The sequence below is a fragment of the Macrobrachium nipponense genome, chromosome 8 (assembly GCF_015104395.2).
Source record: "Macrobrachium nipponense isolate FS-2020 chromosome 8, ASM1510439v2, whole genome shotgun sequence".
Lineage (NCBI taxonomy): Eukaryota > Metazoa > Arthropoda > Malacostraca > Decapoda > Palaemonidae > Macrobrachium > Macrobrachium nipponense.
Window position 1 is genome coordinate 13,162,507 of NC_087203.1, and position 13,716 is coordinate 13,176,222.

The 13,716-nt window shown below is 34.4% G+C and overlaps 1 protein-coding gene across 4 annotated transcripts in view; it reads left to right on the forward strand.

Moving 5' to 3' along the window:
• The window catches only part of LOC135222616 (dynamin-binding protein-like), a 334,340-nt gene that overhangs the window by 283,540 nt on the left and 37,084 nt on the right, over positions 1-13,716 (forward strand). For all 4 annotated transcript variants that reach the window (XM_064260713.1, XM_064260714.1, XM_064260712.1 and 1 more), the window contains 3 exons: positions 5,404-5,589; positions 11,737-11,911; positions 12,377-12,870. In XM_064260713.1, the coding sequence (XP_064116783.1) occupies positions 5,404-5,589; positions 11,737-11,911; positions 12,377-12,870 (855 nt within the window). The remainder of the gene's footprint in view (positions 1-5,403; positions 5,590-11,736; positions 11,912-12,376; positions 12,871-13,716) is intronic.

Consider the following 13,716-nt stretch of genomic DNA (forward strand, 5'->3'; position numbering starts at 1 on the left):
CCAGTAATTTGATCAGAGAGAGAGAGAGAGAGAGAGAGAGAGAGAGAGAGAGAGAGAGAGAGAGAGAGAGAGAGAGAGAGAGAGAGAGAGAGAGAGGCGTCTTCCGACGCTCCGAGTTAAGGGGGACAGAGAAGTGTTCGTTTCGTTAAACGGCCTTGCTGACTCATGCCAGTAAATGTTTTGTTGATACTAATAATATAAGCCTATTTAAAGATACGTTTACTTTAATTAGTCTATATGATACGTAAATAGTAATCAACTGTTCTTGTAGCCCTCAATATTTGGCAAATCGAAGTATCCAAAGAGAGACATTATCCAGTACGTAATTTGATCAGAGAGAGAGAGAGAGAGAGAGAGAGAAGAGAGAGAGAGAGAGAGAGAGAGAGAGACGCTTTGGCAACAATGGTCTCGGGGGTTTTTATAGCTTCCATTCTGCCCTTGATGATCGTGGATATTGTAGAAGGATTTCGACCATACTCGTTTGCCAAATCGACGATACGAACGCCACGTTCATGCTTTGCTATAATTTCATGTTTTGCTTCCATCGAAATCATTTTCTTGGGTTTTTTTCTTTTATCACCTGCTTTGTCTTTAGCTTTGAGACCCATGGTTTAATAATAAAATAGACAAAATAACACAAAAAATAGGCGCGAAATACAACGAACTAAACAACGAAGTGTTAACATGCAGCACCAACAAACAACAGACTGAACGCCATTTATCGGTCGCCTATACAACTAACACTCATCGCAAAATCGTATCTCAAATATTTCGTTGTATATCAAAGCTTGTATTTTCGCAAATTTTCTGTTATATCTCAAAAACATTCGTATATTAGGGCAATCGTATGTCAAGTTTCCAATGTAATTTGATCAGAGAGAGAGAGAGAGAGAGAGAGAGAGAGAGAGAGAGAGAGAGAGAGAGAGAGAGACGCTTTGGCAACATGGTCTCGGGGATTGACGTAACGTTTATTTTCTGAACAGATAGACAGAGAAGGTGTTCGTTTCATTAAACGGCCTCTGACTCATGGCAGGAAATGTTTTGTTGATACTAATATATAAGCCTATTTAAAGATACATTTACTTTAATTAGTCTATATGATACGTAAATAGTAATCAGCTGTTCTTGTAGCCCTCAAGATTTTGCAAAATCACTCCAGGTTGTCCATAAAACTTCAAGAATGTAGTGTCACCAGAGGATTACAATAGTTTTTACCTTCAAGAACCAGCATTCTTTTATGAAAAAATAACTCCAGGTTGTACATAAAACTACAGGAAAAACAACATGTAGTGTAACCAAAGGATTACAAGTAAGGTTTTTATAACTTTTTATTAGTTTAAGACATATTTCCAAGCGTCGTTCCGGCTTACGACGATTTTCGGCTTACGACGCGTCTCAAGAACGGAACCCCCGTCGTAACCCGGGGACTGCCTGTATATATATATATATATATATATATATATATATATATATATATATATATATATATATATATATATATATATATATATATATATATATATATACATATACACACACACACACACATACAAAATGTATTTATATAGAATTTATAATAATATATATATATATATATATATATATATATATATATATATATATATATACACACACATACAAAATGTATTTATATAGAATTTATAATCATGAGCTCCGACCAAATCAAAGAATTTATTTTTCTTCTATAAATGAAATTGCATTGCATTCATATTTATTATATATTATATATATTATATATAATATATAGATATATATATATAGATATATATATATATTTCATATTCATTTACTCACTTGTTTTATTTGTTAATTCATTTGCAGAAGAATCACAGACCTTTTATGTTGTGTCAAAATACCACTCAAATATATCACAAAATTTTCCCTCATATGTGTATTTGCATATTTTTCTGTAGTTAAACTTTTTCTTATTTACTTAAATGGATTAAGGTCCTTTGATATAACAAAAATTACAAATAACATCACAGTTTATGAATGGTACCTGTATGACATGTAGAATCAACAGAAAATACGCAATCTCTCTTGAAGTGTGAGTTAAGTGCACTGTAAAGCTCTAGTTCAGCTCAGGACACTTGAGTGTGCCTTCACTGGCAGGTCGAGTGGGAATTAATGTCCCGAAAAGGAATGGATTCCCTAGCCTTGGGTGAAGGTTAATTCCCTTTGAAGGTCAATACCTTCTCTGTTGAGGGTTTTGTTTGTATTTTCTTGCTATAGAATTAATGTTTTAATGGGGGTATTGTGTGACATTTTTTTTACTGGTATATAGCTAATTTGCATTTGAATTAGATGAATTTATTACTGGGAGGGAATTTTACCTTTGAGTGAAGATTCAAATGTGATTTAGAATGTAATTGCTTAGAATAATAAGTAGATTAAGTATTAAAAGAAGTATTGAAATGAACAAAGAAAGGAAAAATAAGACTTTACAAAGAAGCAAATGGTTGGTGTTTCAGATTACTTTTAGTGTGTTAGCATAAAAGATAAGAGTTGAAAGGCTCATTTTTTTCTTTTCTGTTCTTGATTTGAGATGTTGCCAGTTCTGGCTATTTGTTGGTTGTAATGTGAACTTTTCATGTATTTTATGTTCAACAAACATACAAAGGATAAACAGGAGTTTTTTAGTGCAAGCTAAGTGGTATGCAGAAGTAGTGATGTGTCAAAGCCATGAAAAGAGAAATTGGGCCATCATCTTGTTGCAGCATCAGGATGCTTTCAGCAGATCATGACTCTGCAGGGTTCACTTACATCAGTCTTTATTCACCGCTAGAACGAGTAACAAGTGATAAGTTGGTGATAGTGTGTTGAGGTTGTACCTCCTTGGTAACTCTACTATTCATTTGTTGTGTTGAAAAACAGTTATTGGTGCTCAGGTGTTGATATATTTTTTCTTGCAGTATATTTTCTTTACTTGCGCCGTGTGATATTTTTATGCTAAATTTTGTTAACCAGTTAATATAATTTAATCAACCACTCTCTCTCTCTCTCTCTCTCTCTCTCTCTCTCTCTCTCTCTCTCTCTCTCTCTCTCTCTCTCTCTCTCTCTCTCTCAATACAATCTTTTGTTCTTAGGTAAACATATGTTCCAGTATGAGTGACAAAGCAATGGCCTTCTTTGCATGTGTGATAAAAAAATATTTGCAGGAGAGTATATCTAAAAAATAAAGGGCAAGTTGAGGACAATTCCACAGTAGGAGTACGCTCACTAGTTCAGAGTTTAAACTTTTTTTGCTTGACAATAGATGGTTTGCCTTTACTGACTGTATTTTAGTAATGACTTCTCAAGTGAAACTTAGTGGTGACTATGTAGTGTGTGATCAATGCCATAATTCTTCACACTGACACCATCCAATTTGGGTGCAACACTCCCAAGTACAACATGCTCTTGGTAACCATGTACAGTATACTGTATCTGCATTTGCATTTATGTAAGCCATAGTGGTAAGGTACCTCATGGCTTTAGCCTTTCCAAGCTTCTTCACAGGACACACATTTCCTGGGTATGTTAGATATAAGCAGGAGTATGTGTTAGGGTAGCTTTTCTTGCCATTGGCAGGTTGTTGGAGGTTCAAACATAGTCCAAAACCAACCCAATAGTCTGTAAAGCAAACATTGTACCAGATAGTAATTTTTCAATAATCCACCAACCCTCTCTTAGGACCCTTCTCATTAGTGAAAATATCCAGCAATAAAATTACTTGTTTGTTTTGAAATTAGCACAATTAAAATTTTTTTGGTGATACAAGCATGTTATTTTTCATCATGAGCACCCAGTTCTTATCCCTCCAAGTGTAACAACTCTTGGGTTGCAGAATTAAAAGTATTGCAGCAGGTGGAAAACCAAATTAAATGTTAGCCTGTTTTAAGTACAGTTTAACATTGTTCTTCCAATGGCCAGCATTTTTAATTGGGATATGTAACTATACAATATACACTTTTCATCACCTCAGTGATGTATCACATATCATACTCAGGAAAATGTGAAATTAAATGCCACATCTTTTGAATGCGAGTCAACTTAAAGGATAGTTGTACTTAAGCCCTTGAACTGTAAGGATAAAATTAAGTACTTCTAGTCACTTGGTGTATGTCTTTATTACATTGTTATTGTAATTAAACTATTGTATCAGATATTTAGGTACTCAAAGAGCTCACCTAAAGGTTTTTAATTTGAGCCAATTCAGTCACAGTGCTGACATCTCCTAAATTCAAGTTTATTGGTAGTTATTCCCTCATATTGATTTATTCAAAACCTTTTCATGTAACTTGTCTCTCTGTGCAGGCTGATTTCCCTTTGGAGCCCTCTTGGGTTTATAGTCTTTCAAATCAGCCCCGGGTTTTCAGCTGATGATTTATAAGCAGGAAATTAAGTTGGACACCAACCCGAAGCAGAAAATGCTTTTTGCCATTCAGTGTTTGTACTATAAATTTCCTTTATGGTACCATACAGTGGCAATCTTAAAGTGATTGGTGTAGACCATAAGTTTTAGATTACGTTATTTCTTCACAGTGGTTTTTTTTTTTTTTATTTATTAATTTATTTTTTTTATAAAAGGAGGTTATAGTATGATTTCTTTTTATAAATATATCATTATTTTAGGTTGAAAATGCATAGTATTTGGGTAGTTGTGGGTGCTCAGAATCTTCTCCATTCTGTAAAATTCTTTTAATTGTTTTAAATATCTATTCTACCATGTTATGTTTGCTGGATTATCTGGGGGGCCACTTTTAGTTGGTGACTATGTAATACATTTTTTTTAACCTTGTAGTGTGATGTAGCCTGTGAACTATATACGTACGTATGTATTTATTTATATTGTTTAGTATTGTTTGCTAATTATAACAAAGTAAAAATATTGTATTCAAATGTTAGTTATTATTTTCTTGTTATGTACTGTTATTTAATGGATACTTTATTAATGTATCCGTATTGTCAGAAAGGATGGTAATATAAGAGATAGTCGAGACAGGAAAGTCCCAACTCCATGAACATTGAAATGTTGTCCTGAAGTTATGACCACAGTAACTTAATTGTGCTTACACTTACACTATAAGGGTCAGTAGTGAGAAAGGCTGTTCCAGATCTGGATAGTATAATCACAAGTTTAAACATGAATTTAATTTGCCATAGATTACCATTGTAATGCAGATAAAAAATTAAAATATTGATACATGTTACGTTATATTGTATAGTTACAGTATGTAATATTGTATAGTTACAGTATGTAATGGTAATCTGCATGATAAATTGTTAGTTGTGTCTTTTACCACTTGTAGCTACCTATTAGATGAGAAATACAGCACACTGTATTTTAATTCCCTCACTTTTATAGTTAACTATGTCTAAATTCTTGACAAATTCCTTTAGGTACCTGGGCTCTTGTACTGTGGTGAGGAAGAAATGCTTTCGCAGTTTCGTGTTAAATATTTACAGCAAGTCGGAGAGTTTCGTCATCTTAGTTTTATTCCTGCTGAATCTCTTCAGCGGTCCTTACCTAGAACCAAGTCTCGTGGAAGGAAATCTCTTGATAATGTTAAAAATAATGCTGCAGAGGTAGGTACCTGGTTACTATCTATGCAGAAATATTACTACTTATATATTATAATGATTGAAGATTAGACAATGAATCTAGTCAATTTAAACAAAGGAACATAAAATTTTGATTTTTATTGTTATACAGAATAAGTGAGTGGCGTGTTTGTCATTTTGTATGCTATACAGTATTATCAATATTCATTTTATGGTTGTATTTCAGAACAGTAGCATTAATAATCTGGGTGATCTTTTCTGTATATTATTATTAAGTAGTTTAACCAGACCATTGAGCTGATTTATTTTGTGCTTTCAGAGCTGACACAAAGGATTTGTTTTTGTTAACAATTTGGTGTAGATTTTATTGATTAAATTACAGTTTTTTGAGAATTTTATATTTGGGGTATTTGAAAATGATTGAGATTCTGACAAAATTTCTCTATTTGATTTGTCACCAAACATTGGTATATTCACTGATGATTATATTTTGGACATTCACACAAAAGTGGATCATGTGAGCTGTTCATTAACCCTCACTGTTCAGCTAAATATATGCTAATTTTACCAAGTTATAAAAGTGTTATTTTCTTCTAAAAAAAATTTTTATTTTGTAAAATTATAATTATAGCTCACACAGTATCATAATGATAATAACTAAAATCTGGAACAAATTCTGAGTACAGGCAGTCCCTGGTTAATTCCCCGGCCTATCACCGCCAACTGCAAATTCCTGATAATTATGGTAATAATTATCAGTACTAATAACCGGCAATAAACCGGTTATCGGTACTGATAAACTGCTTACCGAGATCAGTAAGCTGCCTACTGATGCCGAAAATTGCTTACTGTTGGTGAAAATCTGGTTAACAAAAAACAAGAACACCACTAACTGATGCTGCCAATAGGCAAGGATTGCCCATATATTGTAAAATGTTTACGAGACGTCCTGGTTTCGGGAACGGCAGTGCATTCTCCCATGACTTCTCGTCAAACTGATATCCCTCCCTCTTCTACTGAGCTACTAGATTGGCTGTGTAAGAGTTGTCAGAAGTAATTTATGGCCCATGGAAATGATCTGATCACTTCTCTCACAAAATTCATTCAAACTGTAACTTGAACATATACAGTGGGACCTCAGTTTTAGTACATAATCTGTTCCAGAACCTCCCACGAAATCTGAAATGTACAAAAACCGAAACAGTAATTCCCTTAAGGAATAATGTAGATACAGTTAATGTGTTCCAGAATCCAAAAATATTAACAAGAAATACATTTTATAGGGAATAAACACAGTTTTACATACAGAAAAGAACAAGAAAGAAATATAAATGACTAAGGAAATGAATAAATGAACATTTAACATTACTTTTACCTTTACAAGCAGTCCCCAGTTATCGGTGAAGGTTCCGTTCTCCAGGGGTGTGCCAATAAGCAAAAACCGCTATCAACCGAAACTCTGCAATTTATGGCAGCATAATGGCGCTTATGGCTCCCGGTTAGGCGCCAATAAGGTGCCATAAGCATCCTTATGCCATAAGCGCCTTTATGGCTCCAATAACTGAAACTCTGCCTGTTATGGCACCATAAATCACTAATTTTATGGCGCTAGACAAGCCCCATAAAACCAGATCGCCAATAACCGAGTCCGCCGATAACTGGGGACTGCCTGTATGGAAAACAATAGTTCGCTTATAGAAGATGGAGAGGAGGGGAGAGGGAGGAGGAGAGATTATTGTTTGGAAGGGGAATCTCCCTCCAGAAGGACTTCAGGTATCAAGGACCTATCTAGTGTTACTTCTCTCTGTTTTTTACTGGCACTATCTGAGGTTACTTCCCCACTTTGTTTTTTACTTTGCACTAGGACCAGCTTGAAAGTTACTGGACCCCTGTTTCACAACAAAACTGTTCAGAGACTTTTGTTTTTGGCGTTTCTTTAAAATTTTCATGAAGGTAAATACGGCATTGTCATTAAACGTTGGAAATACGGATTACAACTTTTTTTTTAGGATGCTAATTCACAAATTTTTTACATCGTTCCACTTTGCAAGCATGTCCTTAATCCCTGGAGTAGGCACATTATGTATGCCCATTCGTTTTTTTTTTATGTTTCAAACCAGCCTCTGCTGGCCTTAAATTCACTAACAGCAGTGCTTGTTGTAGGCATTTTCTCACTGAGGTCGCCATGCAACTTCCTCCAACACTTTGCTATGAGTCCTTAAATTCTATTGTTTCTCGCCTTTTATACAGAAGGGCTAGCACTTGCAACTTTTCTTGTTGTCCCTTTGTAAGTTGTCTCTTTTGACCACCTACCTGTCTTTGAAGAAAACTTTTGGATTAACTGAAGACTTACAGGATTTTTTTATTATTTGCCAGCCTTTTTTGAGTTGGGTAAAGGGAAGTTTTGGGTTTTTGTTTCCTGAAATCCCCCACCCTCTTTTTATTTTTTCCCCCAAAAGAGAGTAACCTGTACAATTCTGTTGGTGGGCTTGCTGGTTAAGTTTTTAACCACAACTGACTCCTCAAACATGTCTTTACAGAAGGAGTTATTATGTAATAAAGAAGTTACATTGGGAAGTGACTTGTTGGAGCCCTCCAGTGTTTCCATTTGCACTTTTATGTGCCACTCAAAAAAGTCAGAGAGTACTTGCCATAGGGTTCTCTTAAGGATTTTGGCCACAACAACAAAAATTGTTCTGAAACCTTTTGGAAGCCCTTCGGTGGTGACTTCCAGCAATGTGGTAAAGGTTATAATACTAAAGAGGTGGATCCTTGTATGAAATTCTGAGGATTTTGCATTGCAGATTTTTCTCACAGGGGTCCTGAATTGTTTGTATCCATATATATAGGGGCTTTTTCTCTTCAGAAGGGAGTTGTAGCGTTGCCTATTCCTTCGTGGAATTTTCCAAAACTGGGATGACTGTGGCAAATGGTTTTAATTCTACCATTGTCTCTGGTCTTTTAGTCACTACAAAATTCTGAAAATCTGTCATTACAAGATTAATAATTTTGAAAGTGAAGGGACAGAAGGTTGGGGCTACTTAGTGAGAACCTTGGGTCTTATTAAAAAAAGGGAAATAGAGATTTTTTCAAACTTGTAAAGGTTTTCTTCTATAGCTTTTAATGCTCATTGAGGCATCTCACCAAGGATTATTAGTATCATCTTGGATGACTATCATGTTTTGATCTGAAGTGTTGTATTCCAAACTGACCATTTAGTTATTTCCAGTCCAAATTCCAACATTAGACCTTGTTTGGACAGCATTTGTGTCCCTCTCACTTTTGAGTTAAATGATGCAGTACTTTTACACTTTGAATTGTCCTTGACTGACTTAATTCCTTTTTGGAGTCATGCATCATGTCCCTTATATATTGCTGTTCTGTGGCAAAGACATCTTTGATGTTATTCTTAATTTCCTTACCGAATTGATCAAATGCTGCAAATGCGTATCCCTAAAAAAGGAAGCTTGCACAATTTGACCGAGCATCAACAACTGAACTGTAACTGCCTCTTAACCAAGGGGCAGCAGTCCTGGGTAAATTACAGTACATCTCCAAAGAAGTAGTAGTACGTAGTTATTTCAGTCGGAGTTAGATGGATCCTAGTATCCCTTTTGGGAGAAAGATCCTCTTCAGCATCGATAGCTGTGTGGGGGATAGAATTCCTTCTAGAAGGTTTCTCCCTTGGCTAGCTGAAATTTGTGTCTTTGATCCCTTTTGGTTCAGCAGGGCCATTTCAGGGGCAATGCCCACCCCATATTTCCTTAATAAGAATGTCACCCCCATGTAAAGATTCCTCAACTTCCTTCGCAAATTTAACCTGCAAAGTACTTGGGACTGATGTTATTGAGTTTTGGCCCAAACATTAATCTTCTTTTAAGAAAGGTTTAAATATCTGCTGTTGGAGTTCTGCTGGAAAGATATAATCTCCTTCTTCCTTACCCCTACTGAACTGTAGGACTCACTGGGACCGTTTAAAATGAGGTGTTTCGTCCTTAAAACTTGCAGTCAGTAGCATACTACAAGTTTCGTACATATCTGGAGACCAAGCAGATTTTCCTTGTTTTTTACAAAGACTATGCTCATGGCAAGTGGTACAGACCATGCCCCCTGACAAAAAGTAAACCAAGCAATTTGCTACAGAACACTTGAACTGAGGGTCCTGCATAATGGTGACCCTGTAGTGATATAAAGCAAGTTGTTATTAGAAGCTAGTTAGTATTAGTTGGTTAATGAGGGACACCTCTGTATTTCCTCATTTGGTTTCCATATTTGTAATAAATTCTATTAGAAATCTTTGTTAACTTAAAGCCCTTGAGTTAGTAGTTTTGACAGCCTTATATGTCTATATTAGTCCTTTTGCACTGGCTATGTGAAATTTGAATTCAAATTGTCATACCATTTAGACTAATCTTTTATGAACTAATTTGTTTAGTTAACCAAAGCTACTGTTTTATATGGCTTTAGGTTAATGTTTCTAGTATAATGTAGTACATATAGGGTTCCCATTCAACCTATTTAAGGATATATAAACCATACAGAAAAGAGTCCTTTTTAAAATTTAGTTTTCTGTGGCTGAGACCATCCTTGCCTGAAATTTGGCCATTGCTGTTTTTTTAGGCTATTCCTACCATAGTAGGAACAACAAGCATTTTTTTTTTCAATGCTAGCAACTTTTCTATTTTAAATTCATTACATGATTTAATGCTTTGGAGTAGAATATGCCCATGTTCCCACCTCCATTCAATGTGGAATCAGCAATATAATTACTGGGTGGGTCACATATACAAAAATGATATTTATATTATACAATTAGATTTTGTATATAGTTACCCAGTCATTATATCATCAGAGCCCACCCACCTCCCCTCTGATGGAAATTATGCATAAAACAGAATGAAGTGATTAGCTAAGTCATTCCTAGTATTGTCGTTGGGGGACGGCACTGTATACTACACCGAGCCATCAAAGCACTACCCATGAAATTTTAATTTAGGCTGCCATTGAGTTGAAACTCTAAGCAACATAATTACTGGGTAAATATATACAAAATCTAATTTCTATTATTAAAAAGGGTGATACTAAAAACACTTCTTTGAATGTATATCATGAATTTGTACTCAGTGTGATCTGTCAGAAAGTGTTTTTGTGAAATTTTGCAAGTGACCATTTACTTTTGTAAATTTTTTAGGTTGAATATATCCTTGTGTTATCATAGACCTTGCATATAAAAAAATAGCTTTTGTTATTTTGTTTGCATTGAAATCACATATAGATATGATCTTCCATTTGGAATAGGGACTCTGTAACAGATCTATTGTTCTGTGATAAGAAATTAATATACTTCAGTATCTTATTTTTACTATGTACTATATTAGTTCTTCATTAACCATTTTCTCTAGCAGCTTGTATAAGCAACTTGTTAGTGAAATTGGTCAACAACTGTTCACATTACTTAGGTCTTTTCTTGGTTTGGAGATGGGAATAATTATAGTATAATGCTATTCATCAAGGAACAAATTCCTGATCTACATTTGATTATAAATTTGTAAAATGTTGCTAGGTGTTTGATAATTTCAGACAAATTTTGAAAGGACATAGTATAATACTTCCCAACTGAATTTGCTAATGTGATATATCTTGTTATTTCAAAATTCAGTATGGTTGATTCAATTAGCTTTTTTATGTTATGGAAACGTTCAGCTAAGTTCTTATTGCTGCTTGTGTTTACAAAAATGTTTCGTAATACAATATATACGTGGGGTATTGTTGCTGATTTTAGTTCTTATCTTTTACAATATGTAATATATGAGCTGTAATTGTAATTTTGCAAAATAAAGTAAATAGGCCACATCCTTTTGACTCATTTGTATATAGTATGTACTTCCAGTACCACATCCCTGAGAAAATTTTGTTTTTAGATTTTCAGATATTTCCCCAGTGATTATGTTGTGGAATATTGATAATTTATTATAAGAATTATTTTAAACATGAATAATAAGTTCAGGCTGATTGCAATGTAAAGTTTTTGTCTCTATGGTCTGGATGAACTTTCTGATAATAATAAGGATTATTCTATAGGAAGTTTTATTAAGTGTTTTAGGTACTATTTGCTTTATGTTAGAATGGTTTTTTTACAATGGTCATTGATATTTAAAAAAATTTTCCTAGGGTACTAAAAGAAAAGTCCTTAGCAAGTACCCTGCAGATGTCATTTATGTGGTTGCTGAAGTGCACACACCGGGAGAAGTTATGGAGCTTACTCTTTATCCAGGTGACCATGTTGCCTTGCTGAAAAACAAAGATCCCCTGGGCAAGTCAGATCGGTGGTTTGTGGATGATGGTGGTAAGTTATTTTTCCTTACTTGATGTTTTATGTTGTATAACATTGAATAATCAAAATAAGCTTAACAGAGCTGTGTTACATTCCATTAGAATTGTTCACTCTTGTTCTGGATAAGAACTTGAAGTAAATATCATTTATTGTGAGAATTAATTATTTATGATCAGTTGTACTAAAGAGTGCAAGAAATTGTCATTTTGGGTAAGTATCGTACTTTAGTAAGAAGTTAAGATACTTTTTTCCTAACTTAGTATAACTTCAAATAGGTCAATAGGTGTGTACATTATTATGTGTCAATTTCTTGGCACTCCGTCACTTTCTTTCTCCATAAGGTTTACTGATGAATGGAAAATTCCAAGATTTAAAAGAAATTAAAAGAAGAGAACAAAGCCATGGATTATTTAAAGTCTGTTATCAATTTTTATACTGCAGAGTACAGGTAAATTGATTATTATCTCAATCTAACAGATAACAAAGGATTTGTGAGAGCCTCTTGCCTCAGACACGTCCAAGGACCTGAGAATAGAGTGGGAGTGGTGACAGCACTTCCATCATCAATCAGTACGGCAGTTCCCCTTCCAGCACAAGGAAATCCTCTTGCACCACCAAGGCCATCTACTCTCCCTCGTGCTGCTCCCACACCACCTTTGCCGGAGCGTCCTCCACGTTATGAGGACCTCTTTCCTACCATTGCCTCAGCACCATCGAGACCTCCCCAGAACACTGGCTATCCTCGAAATGAACAACAACCACCTCCACGCTACTCTATGGGTCAGGAGATGAACTCTCTCCATAATCAGACCCCCCTTCCCAGCAAACCTGGACATACAGAATCTCATGAGGACAGGAATGGTAGACAAGTTCCTGAAAGTTATTACAGCCCACCCCTTGACAGACAGCAGTCAAATGAATATAACTCACCAGTATCAGAAGAAAGTAATATATATGAAGAAATTGACCAGGTGAGTTGTATAAAATTTGGTAATATGGTATACATGTTGAAAACCTTTTGATTAAACTTACCTTCTCATGATGAATTCTGTTTTTTCAAGGTCTAGTTTATTTCAGAAATAGATATTTTTCATAACTTTTAAAACAGGAATACTGCAAGTGATTTGTTGGATATTTAGATTCCACTGCTCATAATATATCTATAATCCCATTTTTCATAAAAAGCATTAATATGCTACATATTTTGTTCATTTGGTGAATATTTTGTACATTTAGTATGGAAATGAAATTTTTGATGTAGGGCAAAGGAAAATTTACTATTCTTTCAAAATTTACAAACTTTTAGTTCATATGGTCTATACTTGTAGTAGTTGGAGAGAGGGAGACTTTTCAAAATGCAAGACTTTACAGTACTGGTGTGGTAGCTATGGTAATCCAGTGAAGATGACTCATTCTGCCAGTGTAGCTGTGATGCAAACGTTAAATTTAGACCATTACGTATTTTGTTCTCAGCTACTTATTTTAACTAATATATATATATATATATATATATATAATATATATATATATATATATATATATATATATATATATATATATATATATATATATATGTGTGTGTGTGTGTGTGTGTGTGTGTGTGTGTGTGTGTGTGTGTGTGTGGCAGAAAACATTAACACTTGACTTTACAAAAAACTTGAAATTAAATTTCTTTTTTTTCCTTTTTTCTGATTTACATTTTTTTTTTACTTTTTTATACTTTAGGTTTTTTACAAAATTTTAATTTCTTCACCACTTTCAAGTTTCTGTTTTTCCGTATCATTTGGATCTTTTTTGCTTAGTACTAAAGGCCTCTT